At 41.4% G+C, this 22,890-nt stretch overlaps 2 protein-coding genes across 6 annotated transcripts in view; one reads left to right on the top strand and one right to left on the bottom strand.

Annotated features, from left to right (window-relative positions):
• Nucleotides 1–6,885: 6,885 nt before the first annotated feature.
• TOMM6 (translocase of outer mitochondrial membrane 6) lies at nt 6,886–12,371 on the top strand. The gene is made up of 3 exons (XM_089514632.1): nt 6,886–7,056; nt 10,839–10,938; nt 11,982–12,371. Exons 1-2 carry the CDS (start codon nt 6,944–6,946, stop codon nt 10,933–10,935), a joined length of 210 nt encoding a protein of 69 aa, XP_089370758.1. The 5' UTR covers nt 6,886–6,943; the 3' UTR covers nt 10,936–10,938; nt 11,982–12,371.
• Nucleotides 12,372–12,408: 37 nt separating this feature from the next.
• USP49 (ubiquitin specific peptidase 49) overlaps nt 12,409–22,890 on the bottom strand; it is a 62,560-nt gene continuing 52,078 nt past the window's right edge. For 2 of the 5 annotated variants that reach the window (XR_016280433.1, XR_016280432.1), the window contains exons 7-8: nt 20,803–21,381; nt 15,257–19,447 (exon numbers count right to left, since the gene is read on the bottom strand). Coding sequence is in view for 2 of the 5 variants with exons in the window: in XM_089514630.1 (XP_089370756.1) it covers nt 21,191–21,381 (191 nt within the window). In the remaining 3 variants the exon portion in view is untranslated. Of the gene's footprint in view, nt 12,874–15,256; nt 19,448–20,265; nt 21,382–22,890 lie in introns of those variants that run through there. The other 3 variants (XR_016280431.1, XM_089514630.1, XM_089514631.1) reach the window with 3 other exon arrangements.

The following is a 22,890-nucleotide window of genomic DNA, read 5'->3' as shown; positions in this document are numbered from 1 at the left end:
CTGCATAGAAAGTTTGGCCATGCAAGTTTCAAGAGTTTAAAGAGTTTAATAAGCATGTGTCCAGATTTGAAAGTGGCAGAATGTAAAAATCATTTAGACTGTACTGTATGTAACCAAGTCAAGGTCAGAGCGTATCCAGTTGCTAAGAAGTCTAAAAGGATTGCTCAAAGACCATTCCAATATGTACATGCTGATGTAGCCCAAGCTAATTGTTTGTCACTAGGGGGAAGCAAATATTTCCTGGTTATTGTTGATAGATTTTCAAGATTTGCATATGTAAGAATACTGAAAAATAAGTCAGAAGCTGGGCAAAGTTTAAAAGCATGGGTCAGGATGATAGAAAGAAGGTTTGATAGTCAAGTTGGGACTATTGTTACAGATAGAGGTGGAGAATTTTTAAACAACCAACTGTACAATTGGTTTCAGAAGGTGGGGATAAGACATGAAACCACCAATCCTGCTTGTCCAAGTGAGGATGGTTTAGCAGAGAGAAAAATCCAGGACATCAAAAGGATTTCTGCATGTTTGATGGCAGATGCAGGCGTTGGAGAAAGTCTCTGGGGTGAAGCTACTCTGACTGCCATACATATAAGCAATAGATTGTATCATTCAGAGATTGATGACATTCCCTACAGAGTGTTATATGGGAGAGTGCGAAATTTCAAGTATTTAAGAGTTTTTGGTCAATTTGCACATGTGTACATACCTGCCTGTTTCAGAAGGAAAGGAGAAGCAAAAAGCAAAAGGCTGATGTTCCTAGGGTATTCAGGAAACAGCTACAAGTTCCTAATGAGAGGAAAAGAGATACAGTACTCCAGGTCTGCAAATTTTGAGAGACATGCTGGCTGGGACAAGCTGCATGCCAATAAGGAAGTGTTTTTGAGATTAGGTAGCTCAAGTGAGCAGCAAGCACAGACTGAACCAACTTCAGGAAACGGAGGGGTATCAGTCAAGCCAGAAGCCTCAACTAGCAGTAGTGGTAGTACCTCTGATGAGGAGACACAAACAAGACCAGTAACCACAAGAATGACAGAAGACAAGAGGTTTAGCAGAAAGACAACATCTACTAGTGCAGACAGTGATGAGGAAAGAGGCAGAACGACAGAATTCATACCCAGGCGTAGTCACAGAGTTAGGAAGTCGCCAGATAGGTTTGTTGTGACACAGGCAAGAGCTTGTACAGTAATAGAAGAGCCTGAGAGTTTTGAAGAATTGGAAACCTTTTCTAGGGAAGAACAAGGAAGATGGTGTGAAGCAATGGACAGTGAATTTAGTTGCTTGGTGAACAAAGATGTTTTTGAAATTGTTGATAGACCCAAAGATAAGAAAGTGATAGGTTGCAAATGGGTATATAAAAGAAAGGAAATGCCTGATGGAAGCATTAAGTACAAAGCAAGATTAGTAGCTAAGGGTTTTGCACAACAACAGCATGAGAATTATGACAAGACATATTCTCCAACAGCAAAGCCAGAAAGTTTGAGAATGGTGTTAGCTGTAGCAGCAAGGAGGAATTTGGTTGTGGAACATTTTGATTTTGAGACAGCTTATTTAAATGCAAATTTGGATGAAGAAATTTTTATGAAACAGCCACAAGGTTTTGAAGAGAATGGAAGTCAGAAAGTTTATAGATTGAAAAAGGCATTGTATGGTTTGAAACAGAGTGCCAGAGCATGGAATTTGTGCATTAATGATGAGTTAGTTAAGTTAGGATACAAAAGAAGCGTGGCAGATGCTTGTGTTTATACAAAAGGAGACATAGTGCTTGTGATTTATGTTGATGACTTGTGCGTGGCAGCAAAGTCAAAACAGGAAATAGAGTCAGTGAAGAGAGAATTGTCTGAAAAGTTTGTTTTGAAGGATTTAGGTTTGTTGAAGTCTTATTTAGGCATCAATGTTGAATGGACAGAAGATGGACATTGTTTGTTGAGTCAGAGAAAGAAAATAGAAAATTTGATAGAAAAGTGTGGACTACAGAATGCTAAGACAGTTAGAGCTCCAATGACAACTGGTTTCATTTCAGAACCAACAACCAGAGATTTTGAGGACAAGACATTTTTCAGGAGCATCATAGGATCACTACAGTTTATTTCATGCCACACTAGACCAGACATTTCGTTTGCTGTGAACACGTTGTCTAGAAGAGTTTGCAATCCTAAAGTTGAGGATTGGACAGCTGTGAAACACTTGTTGAGATACTTGAAAGGAACACTAGACAAAAGGTTGATCATAAGAAGCAGCAACGCAGATCTAGACTGTTTTGTAGATAGTTCATTTGCATCAGAATTGGGAGACAAGAAGTCAGTCACAGGAATGATCATCAAATATAGTGAAAGTCCCATAGTGTGGAGAAGCAGAAAACAAACAAACGTAGCGTTAAGCACAACTGAAGCAGAATTTGCAGCATTGAATGAAATAGTGAACGAGGTACAATGGCTAGAACAACTGTTAAATGACCTAAACGAAAATTTCAGAGTACCAGTAGAAATTCAAGAAGATTCACAATCATGCATAGCAATGGCTGAAACAGAAAGTTTGAAAAACAGAACCAAATATGTGGGTGTAAGGTACCAAAATGTGAGAGACATGGTTCAAAAAGGTGAAATAGAATTGAGATACAGTGGAACCTCGGGATACGAAATACCCGGGTTACGAATTTTTCGGGACCCGAAAAAATCCAATTGGAAATTATTGATCCGGGTTACGAACGTTTTTTCGGGTCCCGAAAAAACTTTTGGTGCTTTTCGCCGCGATTTTGCACCAAATCGCGGCTTTTCCCCATTAGCGGCTATGGGGATTCGGCTTGCGAAAGCCGTTCGGGTTACGAAAGTGGCCGCGGAACGGATTATTTTCGTAACCCGAGGCTCCACTGTACATAGAAACACAAAATAACATTGCAGATTTGTTTACAAAAGCACTAACAGTAGAAAAACATGAAAGGTTGACACAAATGGTTGGAATGACAATGTAAGCCACATACAATATTTTATTTCGGAGGGGATTGTTAAGGAAAAAGCCACATGGGATATACAGTGATTGAAATAAAACATGTATGTGAGAGTCAGGGTGACTCAGCAGAAGCAAGTAGCAACCACACAGGTGTAAAAGATAATAGAATTAACAAGTCCTGAGTGCCAAGGACAGAAATGTAAAGTGGATAATTGAAAACACCTGAGAATTGTTAAGTGGTCAAGGCTGAGATGATGAAATCACTAATTCTGGGTAGAAACAAGAGAACCAATGAGAGTGGTTGTACACGCCCACTGGGTGGATACTGACAAGAGTGGGTGGTATGATCCAAGGACTATATTAATGACTATGAATCCCAGTGTATTTTGTGGGTAGTAGTTGGATAGTATTGGAGTAGTGAGGTGTATTGTTGTGTTGGATAGTTTGGAGCTGTATATAGTAGAATAAAGTAGATCTTTTATATAAGACTACTGAGTTGTCTGGTGTCTTGAGTGAAGATACAAGAGCCAGCAGGATCCTGAAGAAGTGGGAAGACTTCTGTGGAAGCAAGAGTGAGAAGGCTTGGAGAGTTTGTCAGGGTCTTCAGCCTATTCTCTGTAACTCTGCTGCTTTAGAGCAAAGCTTTATCCACTGGCCAAAACTGGTCAGCGTCGGTGCGCAACAAGATGGTGAGTTCGAGCCAGAGGTGAAGAGCTACAACTCCCATCATCCCTGACAGCTTTATTTTGGCAGTCTGTAACAGGCCTTAGTTACCTGCCAGAAACTAAAAAGAGAAGGAGCCAGACTGACTTCACCTGAGAGGGAGTTCTGTATTTGTGGCTTTGCTATAAATAAAACCCTATAATGTGTATCCACCAAACTTGCATAGACATGTCTCTCTTGAACACGACTAAGCATGAATTTGTATTTAGAGTTGGCCCTCCACATCTGTGGCTTTGACTTTTGTGGATTTGATCATTCATGGGTTTCATAGACTCATAGGGTTGGAAGAGACCCAAGGGTCATCCAGTCCAACCCCATTCTGCCATGCAGGAACTCTCAATCAAAGCATCCCTGACAGATAGCCATCCAGCCTCTGCTTAAAGACCTCCAAAGAAGGAGAGTCCACCAATCACTGAGGGAGTGTGTTCCACTGTCAAACAGCCCTTCTATTGTAGAGGGAAAATAGGACATTTAGGTAGGACATGTAGGGCTTTTATATTGCCTAGATAAGTTAGCTGAATAAATATATTAGAAGCCATGATTTTGGGTTGATATAAAATGAGGAACCAGTTTCTATAGGGGTCAGACAACAGTCAAGCCTTTTGCTGAATTAGACAAAAGGACAGACATTAGCTTTTGCAGACTTGCAGACTGCTATAATCAAATGAGTTTCATATAGAAACTCACTCCTTGAGGTAAGTTCCCCTTTTAATTGTCTGGGACATTGCCTTATGACTGGCATGAATGCTGCCCTGGAAAGATTCGAGAGCTGTGTCTTGCATATGCAATGAATAAAATCCTTGTATCCTGGACTATTTGTTAAGTGTTTCCTGGCTTTAAATTTTTCCTGTTTCACTATCCAGAAATTCCTCCTAATGTTGAGGTGGAATCTTTTTTCCTGGAGCTTGCATCCATTGTTTCATGTCCTATTTTCTGGAGCAGCAGAAAACAAGGTTGCTCCCTCCACAATATGACATCCCTCAAATATTTAAATAGGATATTATATCACCTCTTAGGCTTCTCTTCTCCAGGCTAAACATCCCCAGCTCCCTAAGTCTGTCCCCATAAGGTATGGTTTCCAGACCCGTCTCCATTTTAGATGCCCTCCTCTGGACATGCTCCATCCAGTCAACATCCTAATTGTGGTGCCCACAACTGGATACAGGATTCCAGGTGAGGCCTAATCAAAGCAGAATAGAGTGGCACTATTACTTCCCTTGGTCTAGACACTATACTTCTAGTGATACAACCTAGAATTGCATTGGCCTTTTTAGCTGCCGCATCACGCTGCTGACTCAACTTGTTGTCTACTTGGATTCCTAGTATTTCAGGTGAGGCTTAACCAAAGCAGAATAGAGTGGTTTCCATTACATTCATTACGTTCCAGCTTGTTAGCATCTTGACTTGATCAATATGTTCTTGCTAGAAATCTCTAGGTCTTTCAGTGGATCTCTATGGCCAACCTCTACTGAAATTCATGCTGAGGGATTTAAAAAATTCCTAAAGAGGACACTTCTCTAGACATCTGTAGGTCCTGCAGTGCAATTTTATGGCCAGTTTCCAGCAGATGTTGACCAGAGAGTTGCCCTGGAGAACCTGGAGAGATGATCTCTCAGGATAAATTAATAATAGTTTTTGCTTATTTGCATTTGCTCCCACTTTCACTGGGGTCCTTTCTAACCCCAGAAAAATTGGGAAGCTCCACTGTATCAGTGTTTTGAGCTTTTATTTGGTCATGTCCTCCATGTTTTCTTGAATAACTGTCCATTTTTAGGTGCCTCCTTGTCCTTCTTAGCAATATATATATATATTTGGCCACTCTAGCCTCAGGGGAGAGCAAAGGCAAACACCCCTCTGAAGAAATTTGGCAAAAGGAAACCAGAACCTAAGTTGGAAAGAACTGGAAGGCATACATAGGAAGGCTAGAATTCAAAGATATAGCCATGTTAGTCTGTAGAATCAGTACATAGAGAGATCTTGTAGTGTAGCGGGGACTCTAACCCCACCAGACCGGGAGGGGTCCTTGAGCTATCCGGCACAAAGAAGAAGTCAGGAGTCCGAGATGGTCCAGGTTAAAAACGCTTTATTACTGCGCAGGGCGACAGCACGCCTGAATGGCGATACCAAGACTGCCGCAACCTCCCTTGTTTGAGTTACATACTTATACATTTTCTCTGTCTATCTGTGCCTTAGCATAAGCCAATTACAGAAGCAGAATAGCCAATTCCTAATTTGGGTTATACTTCCTACCTAGTCATGCGGTGATCAAGAATTGTTAAAAAAGATTCAAAAGTTCATGAGCAGGTTTCAAAATTTGCTAGCGAGATAACCAGGTGTCTCTGCAGAAACTGCTAATTGTCAAAAATAGCTTTGTGGTTAAGCTACATGAAACTAATAGGGGAGGGGGAGAGCAAAGAGTAGAATTGCCAATAGTCTTGCTGTTCAAGTGAAACATTGCTGTTTAAGCAGAGCTTGTCTACGTGGCATTTCTAGCCTTTGTTCCTATTTCTTAGCATGAGCGTAGCCATTTTATATTTATAAACTTCAAACCTCTCATTAGCACCTGAGACTCACTGAACAAAGAAATGGGCAGCCAAGCTTCCCTAAAGTCTGCTTCCTCAGATGCATTTGGTGGAGTGGAAACCAGGAGCAGACATATATATGCCATTGGTATGTGAAGGGCCAATTCAGTGTGAAGTCGAAGGCTTTTGTTGCCGTCATCCATAGTTTTTTGTGGGTTTTTTGGGCTAAGTGGCCAATATGTTCATGAAGAGGTTGTTTCTGACGTTTCGCCAGCATCTGCGGATGGCATCTTCACAGAAATGTCAGTTTCATTTTCCAAAGCTGAAATGGTCTTGCCACTTCATTTCTACACACAAAGGAGTTTGAGCTTGAGGGGTGTGTGTGTGTGTATCTATCTGTCCCTGGTTTCCACTCCACTAAATGCATCTGAGGAAGTGGACTGAAGTCTAGGGAAGCTCATGCTGCCAACTTCTTTCTTTCTTTCTTTCTTTCTTTCTTTCTTTCTTTCTTTCAGTCTCAAAGGTGGTGGAACAAGGTCTATATCCAAATGCATCTGAGGGGGCAGACTATTCCATAGGGGCCTATTTCCCCCTTCCTCCTCCTCCTCCACAGGAATCTAGTGACGTAGTTTATTGGACAGTGACGCAGAATGCCTGGCACCGGAAGTGGCGACTATTTCCGGCGCCGCTCTCGTGGCGGCTTCCGGTGTGAGGCGTAGCGTGCCTCTTCTCCTCCTTCTTCCGAGGCAGCCATGGCGCCGGGAGGCAGCAGCGGCGGGGGCTCGAGCGCGGTCTCCCCGGAGGGGCTCCGGAGCTGGGTCCGAGGGGCCTACCGCTTCGCCACCGACCGCAACGACTTCCGCCGGTGAGCAGGGCTCAGGACAGAGCAAGGATGGGCCTTCTTCGTAGGAGCGGCCTTTGAGCTCAAGGGGAACCAGCGCCTCCTCCTCCTCTGCCTTCTGCCCGGGAGGCATCCCCAAAGGCCTGCCTTTATCTTAGACGAGTGTGTTATTTTGTAAGCTCAGGACATGTCCTCCATCTCTGCCTTCTGTCCGGGAGGAATGTCAAAATGCCCTCCGTTTGGAGAAGAACTAAGAAGCATGAATTTACATTTATCCCGAGGGTCTTTTGCTTAAGGTGACCAGAGGTCCTCCTTTTCCAGGACATGTCCTCCATCTCCAGCCTTTTGTCCAGGAGGAATTGCAAAAGGTCCTCCCTTTGGAGCAGGGCTCAGAAGCATGAATTGATATTTACACCGAGTGTCTTAGCTATTCTTTGATCAAGTCCTCCATTGTTCTGGAAGGTCCTCCAATTTGCGGTGCCTTGTCCTCCTAGCAGTGAGGAGGACCTCTGTTCACCCTGCCATGGCCTCCTTTTCTCTTCAGTCCAGGCCAAGGCCCCCTCCCGGCCTTCCCATCTGCCCAGTGGTTTCGCCTCTGGGGTCCTGGTTCTGTCATGGGGAAAGGAGGACAAGGGCGAAGAGGCGGAGGATCACTGGCAACCCATGGCTTCCCCCCTTCCTTCCATCTTTGTGGGAGCCCCCAAAGGCAGGGTGACCAGATGGCCTCAACTCAAAGGAGGATGAGGCACCCCCAAATGGAGGACAGCAAAGAAAAATGGAGGACGTGGCCAAAGAAAGGCTCGAAAACACTCAGTATAAATATAAATTCATGCTCAAAATGGAGAACATTTTGTAATCCCTTCTCAACAGAAGGCTAAAACGGCAGACCTGTCCTTGAAAAGGAGGACAACTGGCTGCCCAGGGCCCCATCATTGCAAGGGATGCCAGGGAGCAGGAATGGGACTGGCAGTCTCCCTGATTACGAGAGGTGCCCTTTATTCAGGGCCAGAAAGGCTGTCCCTTACTACAAGGGATGCCCTGGACTGGAAGGATGGGAAACTAGAAGAGTGCTGAGGATCCCAGGGACAGCCAAAAAGACAGATGGGACTTTGACTAGATCCAACTTGAATCTTCCCTGGAAGCAAAGATTATACAATTAAGGCTGTCGTGCTTCAGCCACTTCATGAGAAGGCATGGCCCACTTGAAAGGCATCAATGGTTGGAAAGATGGAGGGCAGTAGAAAGGAAGGAAGACCACAGGCCAGATGGTTAGTCAGTCAGGAGGTCATAGGCCTGAATCTGCAAGACCCAAGCAGAGCAGTGAAGGATAGATAGGGTGGCCTTGGAGATGTCTCATCCGCAGGGTTGCCATGAGTCAAGGGCAGTTAACACATAAAGAAAGCCTGGCCCATATCCTTCATTATACAGGGTGCCCTTTATTGGAGGGCCAGAAAGCTTGTCCCTTGTTACAAGGGATGCCCTTTATTGGAGGGCTAGAAATTTTGCCCTGTATCGGACTGGCAGGTGTCCCTTAATGTAAGGGAGGTCCTTGCTTTGATGGCTGGAAAACCTTTTTATATTATAGATTGAACCTTTTTTATATCATAGACTACCCCCCTCCTCCTGTATTTTGGGGAGCTAGCTCATCATGAAGACAGGAATGTGTGCATCCTGTGATTTATGAAAGTGGACAATATTAATTTTGCAGAGAAGCACATACCTTAAGATAACTGAAATCAGTACTTTTATTTGATATTTCAGTAGAACGTGAACTTGTTAAACTTCCTGAGTGCCAATCATGCATGTCATGAATTTCAAAATCTTCTGGTAACATTAACTGGGAAGTAAGAAGGCGAACTTGATAAAGACAACCGTTGTATTTGCTTTATTTTCTTGTAAAAATGTTACCCATGGCCCGAAGGAGGAGGGCCCTGCCTACAGAGATAGCCCTCCACACCAGGTCTACTAAGAACAAGACAACAACAACATCTTGACAAAATGCAGGCTTGTGACTAACATTGTCATATTTTTAAATATTACTTTCTTCTGTGTTATTTTTAACACCTTTGCCTTCTGAAGATGTTTGCAACGGGTATTTTGTGCATTTTGGTTGGCCCAAGAAAGGTATCACTGTTTTGTGGAAGTTGGTTGTTATTGTGGCCAACACATCTATCCCTGAATAGCTTAAGAAACTAATCTTTCCTCTTACTCAGAATTCTGGCTGATCTGCCTTTAAAACCATGTATGGGTTTCCCATCTATTTGGATAACACATTGTAGAGTGCTTAGCACTGTAAAGTGGTATAGAAATGTAAGTGCTATTGTTGTTGCTGTCTATCTACATCTTGTTCATATCAGTCTCTTGTATCTCCTCCTTCAGCTTCCTTTGTCTTGACACCCAAGAGCCTATTCTGTAGATTGTATCTCCTTCCCATTCTCAGCCAGGGCATTGACTACTCTGTCATAGGTATTTTCATTCTGTTGTTCTCCAGTCCCTCCAAATCTCAAAGCTTTCTCTTTGTCTTTAAGCTCCAAAAGAGACAATGCATCCAGATCTCTCCCTCTCTCTGTTAGTAGTCATCATTTCATTGATTTCTTCCAGCTTAATGTATTTTTCTTCCAAAGATGTCAGTTTTGTGTTAATATGTTGCATTTCAGTAAAAATCTTAAATGTTATTTTTTTAATTACACCTTTAAAGTTACCTTTAGTTCTTCCTTCAGACCCTTCTTAAACTGTTTTCTTCATTCCACAGTCTTCTGGGCCAGCTAACTGACATATTTCTTTTCAAATTTGTTGATTTGTTCATTTATTTAATTTGGTTGATTAACAGATGCTCTTCTTGGCCCTTGAGCATATGTAGATTGCCCTGTTTTGGATCTGGCACAAGATCCCATCTTTTCTCAGCTGCAGAAACATTTTGACAGCTGTCAAATTTAAAACACAATTTTTTCCTGTGCAATTTCCACTCTGACCACTAGATGCCCCTGATTCCTTCAGCCCTCCATGGTGCCTTCTAGGCATTATACTCTTCAATTGGAAACAAACCTCTTCCTTTAATTTCCTTCTCTTTGATGTAGTGGTGATGTTTAGATTACTACGCTAATAAAAGCGAACTCTAAAAATTGTCAGACATCAACGTTTCCATCAATATTTATTTGATATTTGATTAAATAATGTACTTCCCTAGCCTTTAAATCTTTGCAGTTTAATTCCTTCTCAGTACTTTCTAATTCATTGTTAACTAATATTTTTTTAAAAGTGTGTTTTAAACTCAAGTCGGAAAGTGTTTTATTCCACATAACTTTAGCTGATAAATGATTCTTTGATTTTATGATTCCATGATTCTGTTTTACTCACAGTTCCACAGATAGTGATTCTGGTGTTGGAAGTTGTTTAATTCCACTCACTGGCAAATTCTTTGATAAATCACAAAGTGGATGCCTTTATTTAAAAGTAGAAAGTTGAGTATGCTGTGTTCAAAACTCTTTCAGTGGCTACAATGCAGTGAGGTGAGATGTTACTTCCCGGTCTCCTTTGTTCTAGCCATGGCCAAATGACAAGGATTAGTGTTGTCTTCATTGCTAGGAACAGGTACCAGACCTTTGGGATGATCTTCTGAGCTTCCTGTGCCAGGGAAGCTGTTTCAGCTAGTGCCACGTTCAACATAGGGTCCCTTAGCGGAGTTTCCAAGAGCCCCTACAACACTCTAGCATTTCAACCTGGAACCAGACAGGAAATCTTCAGTGGGATTATGTGTAACCAGCAATATGAGCCATAATAATTGAACTATTTTGTATTTATTTCAGGAACCTCATTGTTAATCTGGGTCTCTTTGCAGTAGGAGTTTGGGTAGCCAGAAATTTAACAGATATTGATTTGATGGCACCACAACCTGTTGCATAGCTGGTAAGTAGCCAAGACTGAGGGGGAAAGAGCATACATATATATATCTTCTAAATTTGTCTATTCTCAATCAGATTAATAGTTAACTGAAAACTTGAATAAATATGCTTGTTCTGTAAAGGAGTGCTTTTTTAAAAAAAATCCTTGGACACAGCCTTTGGTAGTTTTCTTTTCACCGAACAGAAAGCTCTTTTTGGGAAAAAGTATCACCTCTGCATTCTGAATTTTTAGGATCTGAGACAAGACGTTAGCTTGATTAGCAAGACCCTAAATGAAGTTGAGTAGAATTAACACTGGATTTAGCAGGTGCCATTTATGCAGCTTGCTTGAAAATAAGCTAGAGATGGAAAAATTATCCCCAAGGCCATGATCTGTGGAGAACTAAAACTAAAGAAAGAGTGGGGAAAGTGTGGTTCCTGTGTGACTTTTGGTGGTCAGTCTTTCCCCCAAATTAACTTATGGTCCAAAATGACTGCTAGAAGGTGTGACTGGCATTTCCACCATGCTTGGAGGTCCCTTGCCCCCACACACCCTGGTCAAAACAATTTATTTTTTTGTCTCAAAAATGCCTTCCAGAGGCTCGAGAAGACCCCCAATCATGGCGAGAATGCTTCCATGTCCCCTGGGGTGCTAATGTGGCTACCCGTCCTGCAGTAAAGCATAATTAGACTTGTGACGCCATCTGTGCAGATTGTGAGTGTAGACTGGCAGGCTCTCAAGATGCCAGCCACAGATGCTGGCAAAACGTCAGGAAGAAACTCTTCTAGAACATGGCCACATAGCCTGAAAAATCCACAAAAACCTATAAGACTGGCAGTTATTAGGCTGTTCTGAAAGTTCATTACACTTTAGGCCGACCTATCGAAATACTATTATTTCATCAAGCCTGAGACAGACATGCTGGTGTGGTGTGTATGTCTGTCAAGGAAAATACATCAAACATGAGATTTTGTGTTTATGAATATTTTTTATGCCCATCTGTGTTACCATGCACTAGAAGTTTTAAAATAGGAATTGATCCTAACCTTTATTATATTTGATTACAGATGTCATTGATGTAGAAGCATCTGAAGCCAGAACATCTTCTTGCTGCATGACAAATGAGTTGCAATTGATCACTGCATTATGTACAGATGTTACCTTCCAAGTGGCTTCTATTCCAAGTATTAGAGGCATCAGGAGATCTAGAATATGAAGGATTAACAACAACACCGAGGCAATGTTTTACCAGTACATTTTCATTATGTTCATTTCACTGGTTTGGGAGCAAATCGTTTCGAGTCCAAGTGAAAGTGTACTTCCTGAAGCTCTACTTTTTTGCCATAGACAGTTATTCAAAATGTAAGAGAAAATTCTTTTGTAGATGAAATTGGTTTCTGTATGAAGTGTTTAATAGCTTCTGAAGTGAATTGCAAAATAAAAAGACATTCAGTGCATTCAACGTTTTTTCTTTTTAATAGGAAATTTCAGCTTACAAAAACAAGGTAAAAAGAGTAGATTTACAAAAATCATAAAAACATGATTCATAATTCACACTTAAAAGTAGTAACAAGCCTCAGTCCTTTAAGTAGGACATGTTAACTATTCAAAGGGAAATTACATTTTAGAAGGCCTAGGTGAGCCTTAACTATGGACAGTTCTCACCCAGCACAATGGTTGTGTGGTGAATTGTGATTTTTATATTGTATGCGGAAAAGAAACTGTTTGGTGTTGCATAGCATGTTGGTGTCCTGGACTGTTCTCTAGTGCAGTTGAAGTTAATAGGAAACCACTTGCTAATGAAGCACAATTTTAACAAACTAAGGACCAAGGTGTTGTGCCTGTTTAGGACACCATTACTACTACAATGTCTCATTTAAAATTCCCATTGATAATGGAAAGATAATTCTTCACCAGAGCCATCTCTTCTTCCCATAAGGGGATGACAGGTAGCTGAATCTGAAGGGGAAATAAGATGTAACTAAGACTTCAGCTGCCAGTAAGGGTGAAACAGAATTTTGGTCCAAAACATACTGCAGAAATAAGCCAGCTTGAGACCGCTTTAACTGCCCTAGCTCAGTGCTGGGGAATCCTGGGAATTGTAATTTATTGTGGCACCAGAGCTCTCTAATAGAGAAGGCTAAATGTCTCACAAAACTAGAGTTCCCAGAATTCCCTAGCATTGAGCCAGGGCAGTTAAAGTGATCTCAAAGTGGATTATTTCTGCAGTGTGTTTGGACCTTTGTCTGTAGGCATACTGTTTGCAGAATTCAAGAAAGGACGCAAAGAACTAAAATTTTGCAGCTAGAGCACAACATTGTTTTTCATAACTATGACAGCTCACAGCTTCCTATTAGAATATACTAGAGATCTTGGTAAGCATTAAATCCAGATTATGTTGTAGAAGAGTTTGCTGCAATTCTAAAATGCTGATTATTTATAGGTCTGTCTGCCATCACTAACTATCATCCTGCATGCCACTCTTGCAGCAGAAGCAGTACCCATTGTGAATGGAAGGAGTCAATTTAAGTAATTGACACGACACAAGAAATAACAAGTATAATTGTAGGTAGATTTACCTTAATCTTTCTACAAAAAAAATAAATAAAATAGCATTCATAAATGTGATGCAAGCAAACGGAAGTGGTAGCAGTTTTAAAATGTATTGGAATAATTGACCATTAAGGGGGGGGGGGGGATTAAGAGTTCATCCCTAGCGATAAGATTTTTTAAATGACATCACAAAACCTTTTTACAAAAGTTTGGCATGTGGATTTCCTAAATCCCAGAATAGCTCCTGTTTTCAATGTGGAACAACTAACAAAACCTGGATGTTAAAAAGCCATGTTCTCATTCACTTTAAGTTGTGTTGATACTTGATTCAGCATCACTAGGCTGCAACTCTAGTAATGAAAATTATAGAGCAGCAAAGGTTTATTGAACCTGGCTAGAGAAATGAGGACATCCACTCGTAGACAGTGGAGAAATAGAACTGGGGGATGAATTGAGGAGTGACCCATCCCAGTTTTGTACGTTGGAAAACCTGGTGTGATCTGCAGTGCTTCAACTGATAAAATTTTTTGGAAAAAAAGTTGGCTTTTCTCCCTTGCTACTCAGTTTTACAATATACACTGCAGTACTCTGCTGTATACCTTAGTAGTATGTTTAGCATTTCGTTTTCCCAGGCTCTCAGCTAAATTGAATTGGGAAAATACTGTGGAACCCATACTCTGCACAGAATTTTGTTGCACAGTTACAGTGCATTCTGCTCTAAACAGTCACTCTTCAGCCTATGCAGACTGCATGCATGCATACTGAAACAATTTAATAGTGACCATGTTTCATTCTATTTGAGCTACTAAGTTTAAAGATAGAGGACAGCTCTAGTTATTAGAATGTAGAATATAAATCTGGTATCATGAAGCAGAATTCAGTAGATGTTGGATTCTCTTAATCACCTTTGTATACAAATACTTAGCTTCAAACAGCTACCATGTACCATGCATATACAGTGCCACAATACTGAACCTGCTTCAAGTCAAGATTGAATAATTTTCCTCATAACTGGAAATAACAGGAAGCAGTACACTTTGCTAGATTCCAGTCGGTAATATAACCAAATTCATGTGTTGTTTTTTTAAAAAGCTTCCACTGAGTGAGTTGTGAGATGTTTTCTGACTCCAATCAAAATTCCAATGTATTGTAGGTTAGGATCAATATTAGGAAATAAGGTATATTCCTTGAATTTCCTGAGTCCAGTGAGAATTCTAGTATTGTCTTGAATGGGGCCAACCTGCTGACAACCAGAGCACCTCATTTCTTGATTCATTGTATCATGGTTCTCCAAAAAAAAGCCATAGAGAAGTGTTTTTTGTTCCATGTTATTACACTGTCTGGGACAAAAAACCCCATTAAATCTGATCTGGCTATTTTTATTGAAAACACAGATAACCTGTATGTTGCTAGTATGAACTTTAAGGATTTAAAAAAATTGTTCAGGTGACTTCTGCTGAATTAGAAATACAGGTTTAATTCTGTATGTAGTCTGGAACAAAACCTGACTCTGGGGATCTAAAATATTCAGTCCTGATGCATAAGAGTGAAGAACCTATTCCAGACTGCTTTATCAATAGGTTTATCTAGGCATTCTTACTTTCCACAGTATAGTTAAAAGTACTTGCTTAAAGAAGAAAAATTCTAATTTGAAAAAAATTACTTTGTTTTACTGACAAAGATTTAATACAAAACCCAAAATTATGATCTAACTTTAAGCAAATTATTTCCATTATTAGAAATACAGTCTTTAGACATACACAGTAAAATACATCAATTTGCTGGTAGGAACTTTTTTCCCCATTCACATACAGATATGAAATGTTTTTTAAAAAAGCAATGCTACTAAAGACACAGATTTGAGAGTGGGTAGAACTTAAAAAAAACATGTGTCCCATGCAAAATGTAATTAGATACAAGGCACCAATTTTTTATCTTTAAAAAAACTGCTCACAAAGCTTTATCAGTATGTAAAACTAATCCCGCCCCCAATCTACATCCCATTCATAAAAATTATTTTTGTCAGCAATACTGTTGGAACATTGTTGCAATTTGTGTTCAGGACAATTAACTGACTTTCAGCACTCACTCATTTTCTCTCACCAGACATACATGGCACACAAACCAACTTTACAATCAGAAACAGGTCTTCTCTACATCACAGAGAACTTTTTTATACATAAAAGTCTCCTTTTGAGTCCATAGGACACATTTAACACCAATTTTTAAATACATTTTAATTTGTAAATGTGTTATGCTTTCCCTGAAGTGAATGAAAACATTTATAGTTCAAAAGTAACAAAAGAGTGCATCTGCACAGTTCAACTTTGCAGTATGATAGAAGGTTGCCTGCTGGGGCAATCCAATTTCATATGCTTGATTGGTAAAGTTAGTAATATTTTCCCAATGCCTTCAAGAGGCCTTTGAAATGGAAGGGATTTTATATTTGTCTTTTACTCACAAATTTAAACACTGAGTGCTAGTTACAATTCTATACTTAAGACATTGTGCTTGTAAGTACAGATAGGGTATCATTCTACCTGTGTCTTTGTTCTGACCAACAAATTATAGTTCTGAGAATGTCTGTTTTTAAAAAGTAGGAGGTCTAAAAGTCATGGTGGAACTGTTTGTTACAGTCAGCATAGGAATGTTGCTATAAATTGCAAGCTCATAGCTTTCTTCTCTCATTAAGTCATATCTCATGATAGCAGATGTCTTTTGCTATGGCTTGGAACAAGGAAACTCACAATTTGACAATGTCACAACGTGCACATATGTCTAAATTTAAAGGAAAAATGACAGTTTAACTAGGTGACACCATTTTTACCAAGGACAACATGCAGTTCTGTCCTCAACAAAGAGGAATGGATACACTGAAAGTGCTCCAAAGCCTGATAAAGAGCATTGACTGGTAAAAGTAAGTGCTGTGTAGGTTTCATCAGCGGCTGCTTGTTCTACAAACTTTTGAGAACTTGATATACGTGATATAGTACATCAAGTTAATAAGTGTGAGCTACTTCACTAAAGATTTCCTTTCAAAGATTTTATGCATTTGGCCCTCAGTACCCATAGGTGAACTGTTCTGCCCCCCCCCCCCCCCGCAGATACTAAAATCTGCGGATGCTCAAGTTCCGTTGTCCCCAATGGCAGTACATGCATGCAGCTGCATCACCGTTACGAACAACGGAACTTCGATGGCAGTGCATGCACATGGCTGTGCTGCCATTAGGGACAGCCCCCGTTGTCCCCAGTGGTGGTGTGACAGTGTTAGGGACAATGGGTCTTAATGGTGGCATGGACATTTGCATGTGCCTCTATGGGACAATGGGGGGCTGTCACTAATGGTGGCCATGTGCATATACTGCCAATGGTGACAATGTGGGCTTGCCATCCCGTAGGTACAGAGGACCAACTGTATACTAAATTACTCCATCCAGCTTTATTATTCATGTCTGGTTTTAGTTACAGACATAGACTTTTGTTCTGCTTAACTCAATTTTTTTCAGTTTTTAAATACAATCAACGTATTCCTGTTTGTACATTTTTTCCATCCTGATCCCAGACATGTTTACTCAGCAATGTCACACCAATTAGGTGGGCTTGCTTTCTAATCAACATATTTAGGATGGTGAAATCTTAAAGAAATCTTAAAGAAAACCTCCATAGATCAAAAGGTGTGGATGTGCTTTTAGTTATGCAAGTATGTGTGGGCTCTTGTGTGAAGTGATACATTGCTCAGTAATGGTTTCAGGATCTGGACTGCCATGTCGGCCTTCCTTGAACACACATGCAAAAAAAGGAGTGGGATGTAGCTAGGAAAATTAGTTTGGGAAGACATGTTATCTGATCTGTTACTCTGATAGGCTTCCATTATAATGGGAAGATATGGAACTGTCAAGAAACATCAATTATTACTAATTTTTCTGCCAACCAGGACACTTTAAAACAGTGTACACAGCATAGCAAGAGCACTGCTTGCAGTAGGCAGATATAAAAGAAACAGCATAAAAAATGCTATACGCTATCGCTTCCAAATAAAAGCTAATCTTTATAGAAACCTCACAGTGTTGGAAACAGCAAGCTCAGTTCAAAGGACAGTTCCTTCTTTCCCTATTGAGATAACTTAATTGCACATTTTTCCACATTCATGGCACTCCCAGTATTCCCACAAGAGGCTACTATTCTCTAAATCTGCTTGGGCAATGTGAAGCATTCATGGCTACCAAAATACCTTCCCTCTCCCACCCCCCACCACTCTCTTCTATGCAACTAAAACAGGTGGCAACTAAGCCTGCAACACTCAGTCAAAAGATGAGTACTAATGGTAGGTATGTCAGCTTTTCAAAGGAATCTCTGCAGTTGTGCTTGTTACATAGAGTACATGGTCCTCTGTGCCTGCCCACACCCATAGTTTTTGCGGTAATGTACAGTAACTGCCATGAGAACAGCACAAGAACCCAGGCAGGCACAGACACAACCAAGGAGCACAGTAGCTAGAACAAGGAAGCATTTGTAACCAAGATGTTCTAGTTACCATGCTGTGTGGTCATGCCTCAGGCTGAGCATGTGGCTGACTGCCCACCAACTAGTTGTCTTGTCCTAGTTGCAGGATCCAGATAGCTGAGGCAGCAAGTCCTTAACTAAAGTGTTTGAGTGGGGGTAAAGAAGCAAAAAAGGAGAAGATGAAGAAATATACGTAGGGGTATATATAAGAGAATTGCGGGCACTGAGATACTAACTTAAAATAATCACACCCAACACTATCTTTCTTGAGCTTCTTAAGATAAAGAAACTAGTGACCGTGTGTGGTGGCGATGGTGGGGTAGATTGGCCCTGTCTTCTGTTCATAGGCTTCTTTCCACAGAGGTTACCTCAACAGAAGTAATCCCCAGAGGAAAGAGAGTACTGTCTCCTTTAAAAACAGCTCAGTGTGTAGGCAACAGTGCTTGATGGTGCTTATCTCATGTTGTAAAACTTTCAGCCGCAGATTTTTGCATATGAAGGTGCTGTTGATGAAAGGCTGGATTTTTTTCTTTCCAGTCAGTTGACAACTTTACTGGTAAAAATTTTGTTTTAACTATAGTAACAACTGCAATGCTATACTGTGATTTGTAGGGATTCAACTTGTTATACTGAATCAATTAGTTGTAATGTCTATCAGACAATGGGCTATGAATTTATTCATAATTATGTTTCTCATGGAGAGTCTTGTGGAATATTAGGCAACAGGCATGTTGATATAGTATACTCAATATTTGTAAACTACATGTGAACTATGCTAATCCCTACCCGTTTAAACATCAGACCAAAGTTTAGTGAAATCAGTGTTTGGCATAATCTAAGATGCAAATTCTTTTTCTCCACTTAATAAGCTACTAGTCACAGGAAAACATTTGAAAGCCCTGAACACATCAGATCCCTGCCCATCTTTCAAAACTCAACTATTCCTGTTTGCCAGGAAAGCAGATTTCTAGCACATCAGTGAAACTCCTTCCATAACATTTTTCAGTGAATACTGTGAACTGAACCCATTGTGTTGCAGCTTCTGTTCTTGCCAGAGGTGGTAGCTACCATCTTTATAAAAAGATTGTGCTATCTTTGAAAGTGTTTCCTGAAGTACCTGTGTTTTGCTCTAGCAAAGGAACCAATGGAAGATGCACACTATCTGTTCATCACAACTACAAGATTAGATCTGTCGTCTTTCTTAAAGTCCAGCTTCCATAGCAACTGAGTCAAGGCGAAACCCACGTCTTCTAAGCTGGTCTATTAAGAACAATTAGGAACATTTCCCTACAGGGTACTGCCCTCAAAGACTAGTTACAAACCCAGCAAAAAAGTATGTACATTTTGTGTGCTTTACCTTCATTCAATGAACAAGATGGAATACTTATCCTATATTTCCTAGTTGAAAAGCACAAGTTGTTCCATTACAACAAAACCTTATGTTTTCCAAACCTGTTCTTTCTGCCAAGCTGCAACACTGTAATTATAAAAGATCAGCAACAGTTTTAACTAGGATCACCACAGATATATTGAAAAAATTGTTGATGTGATCATGCACACGAGACCCAGGCTTATGACAGGGATGGCACAGATCAATACAAATTGAATATAGGTGTCTGCAGATGTGTGTGTGAACTATGTTCCTAAAGCTCTGTGAACTGGAGGTATGGGAAGGGCAAAAGGATAGTTACAATCCCTCTAAGGTTTAGATAGAAACAATCTCCTTCCAATATGACTCTGAAAACCCACCGCCTTGAAACACTAAGAAGGGGATAATTCATTGGTACGATGGTCACAAATTTCAGGATTTTGTTAGGAGCTGTTCCTTCTCTGAATAATAACCAGTACACCCCCTGAACATTCTTTCCATGTAAGAAATTATTATGCACATAGGGCAAGAGTTGATATGTTTGATAGCAGCAGATGAAAAACAAAATGAGTCATTGATATAGGAAACCAAATCATTCATTGTGAAACTGGGTATAGTCACATACAAATCTGGGCAGTGATCATCATGTGACAGCCAATACATAATGAGAGCCTTGAAAGTCACAGCTATCCCACAATGGCGGGTTACAGACCGCCATTTAGTACGTACAGAATACGTACTAGGGTTAGGAAGGGGCGGTGCTTCCGCACCCCCCTAACCCTAGTACGTATTCTGTACATACAATATGGCGACGGCCGTTCCACACGGCCGCCGACATATTTACATATCGGACACTGTGCATCTGCACGTGTTGCGGCGTCTATGACGTCGCGAGTCCGCCCCTGGCGCCTCGCAACGTCATAGAGGCGCCGCTTAAAGAAGCTCCATTTTGGAGCTTCTTTTTTGCTCCGTAACGGAGCCGTGCGGTTTGGCTGCAGCGGCTCCCTTACGGAGCAAACGGCAGCGGCGGCAGACCGCCTCAAAGCGGCGGTCTATAACCCGCCAATGTCTGCAATTATTACATAGGAAAGTGGAGACTGTGAGTTCAACTGAAATATTTATCTTATTAGCAGATGCTGAAAATATCAAGGTAGAAAGGGGGGAAGCACTTTTGCTCTTTTTGAACACACAGTAAATTGGAGTGTGAGACACATTCTTCAGCTTTCTATGTAATTTCAGTTTTTGTTCATCTGGGCAAAAAAGGACAAATTAACAAACCAGAACCACATTTGCTGGTGAAAAATACCTTAACTAGGTTTTTAGCACAATACAACACCATCTTCCCAAGTTATGTTGGGTTAGAAAGATGGATGCTGTATAATAGTGTGAGCTATTTACACCAAGTGGTGCAAAAACCGTTTACTATATCAAGAGAAAATAGACTGAATGAGATTCTACTGTACCTATTCATTCCTTTTCTGAAGGAATGTATATATTTGTGGTCAATGTGATGGCTTTGTATCCTGGTTATACACAGAAGTCTGGATGCATCTACTTTTCCATGCCACATTAGATTTCTCTTTGAAAGAAGATAAATGATCCTAGACACTGGAGGCTGTTACTCTTTGTTTTGTTTAGAAGAGGAAGGGGTTTACAAATACATCTGTCTTTAAAAAAAATAGATGTTCTGCTACAATCTCATAGAACAGAGTTGCACATAGTAGGAGGCCCACTTTTCCAGACAATGGATCCAAATAATTCCTGCAGGAGTATTTGTTCCTGCCAAGATGAGTGAACTCCAAAGGCTTTTAAAAAAGATGAGCCAGCTGATTGAGATATTAATGCTTCCTCTCATGGGAGCGTCAGTCTTCTGTCTTTATCACTGTGTTTGGACAGCACCTGAGCTTGAAGTTGTGTTTCTGAGATACTTGCTTTGCCTTGCACAGTTCTTTGAGTATAAAAAAGAATGTAGGCCTGGGTTTTGCATACCTCCTCCACACTACATACATTCAATTTGGAGTCATTGCAGTGGACCCAAAACCCTAAAAAGGAGAGAAGACAAGGAATATTAATGAAAAGAAGCTATCTGCCAACATAATTTTCTGAACTTATCCACAGATAAAAAACAAAACAGAAAACCAACCTAGATATGTGCCATTTCTAAAAGGAAGATGGGATGGCGGGGACCCACAGAGTTATTTCTATGAGTACAAAGGAAACTTGAATTTGTAGTGTGCCCTTGTTATCAACTACTTTGCAGATAATGGCCCGTTACATACGGGCTTAAAAGTACGCGCAGAGCGCGTACTAGGGTTAAGGCGGGGCGATGCTTCCGCACCGCCTTAACCCTAGTGCGCGTTGTGTGCGCACAAAATGGCGGCGGCCGTTCCACATGGCCGCCGCCGTCGATACATCACGGCTGCACCACCTCCAAACAAGGCACGCGCAGTTGTGACGTATTGGGGTCACAGCTGGGCACCTAGGGCGCCCTTTCCGCGACCCCGAAAGGAGCTCCATTTTGGAGCTCCTTCCTCGTTTGGTCCGCTGGGCGCAGCGTTCCGACGGCTGCGCCCAGCGGACCAAAGGAGAAAGGGGCCAAATGGCCCCTTTCTCCTCCCCGCTGCCACGGGGTGTCCTTGGGGCTTGAAGCCCCAAGGACACCCCTTTCCAGGCTGCGAGGAAGGGGCCTTTTGCCGCTTCCCCGCAGCCTGAAAAGCGGCGGATCGGGGCCTCAGCGGCTGCCGCTCTGGCCGCTGAGGCCCCGATCTGGCGGGGAAAGGTGCGCCTACAGGCCGCCCCAATGGGGCGGTCTGTAATGGGCCAAAGTCTCTCATATTAGAGCTGACTTGGACACCAGTATTATAGCAGAATCGACTGATGAGGTGTCCAGTAACTCCCATTAATGAGATTAAACTGGATCGGTTCAATCTGTGAGTACTGATGATGTGGACAAGATCCTTGGAAAAGTGATGAAGACAACATGCCTTCTCGATCCCTGCCCTTCATGGCTGTCTGTCTGGGGGGAGATGCCTTGATGACATTTCTTAAATGTGTCATCAATGCATCCCTTAGGGAAGGCCATGTTCCAGTTTGTCTGAAGAAAGCGGTCATTAGGCCGCTTCTGAAAAAGCCTTCTATGGACCCCCTGGATATGGGTAGTTACAGGCCAGTGTCCCATCTGCCATTTTTAAGCAAAGTGATTGAGAGGGCTGTTGTCCTTCAACTCCAAGTGGTCTTGGATGAAACCGATTATCTGGATCCATTTCAAACCAGGTTTAGGACAGGATATGGAGTTAGAATCATAGAATCGTAGAGTTGGAAGAGACCACAAGGGCCATCCAGTCCAACCCCTGCCATGCAGGAACTCTCAATCAAAGCATACCCAACAGGTGGCCATCCAGCCTCTGTTTAAAGACTTCCAAGGAGGGAGAATAGCATATTCTCAGGTAGCTGGAGAAAGTCTTAAGTAGGGTTATCTTTTCTTGAACATCTCTCAGGATAACTCAATGAAATGGGTAAGCTGAGATCCAGAGTTCTCCTTTTAGAAACCA

The sequence above is a fragment of the Sceloporus occidentalis genome, unplaced genomic scaffold, assembly GCF_023333645.1.
Source record: "Sceloporus occidentalis isolate IW3139 unplaced genomic scaffold, rSceOcc1.0.p SCAF_3, whole genome shotgun sequence".
NCBI lineage: Eukaryota > Metazoa > Chordata > Lepidosauria > Squamata > Phrynosomatidae > Sceloporus > Sceloporus occidentalis.
The sequence above is the reverse complement of the archived record's forward strand: the minus strand, read 5'-3'. Positions and strand labels throughout refer to the sequence as shown.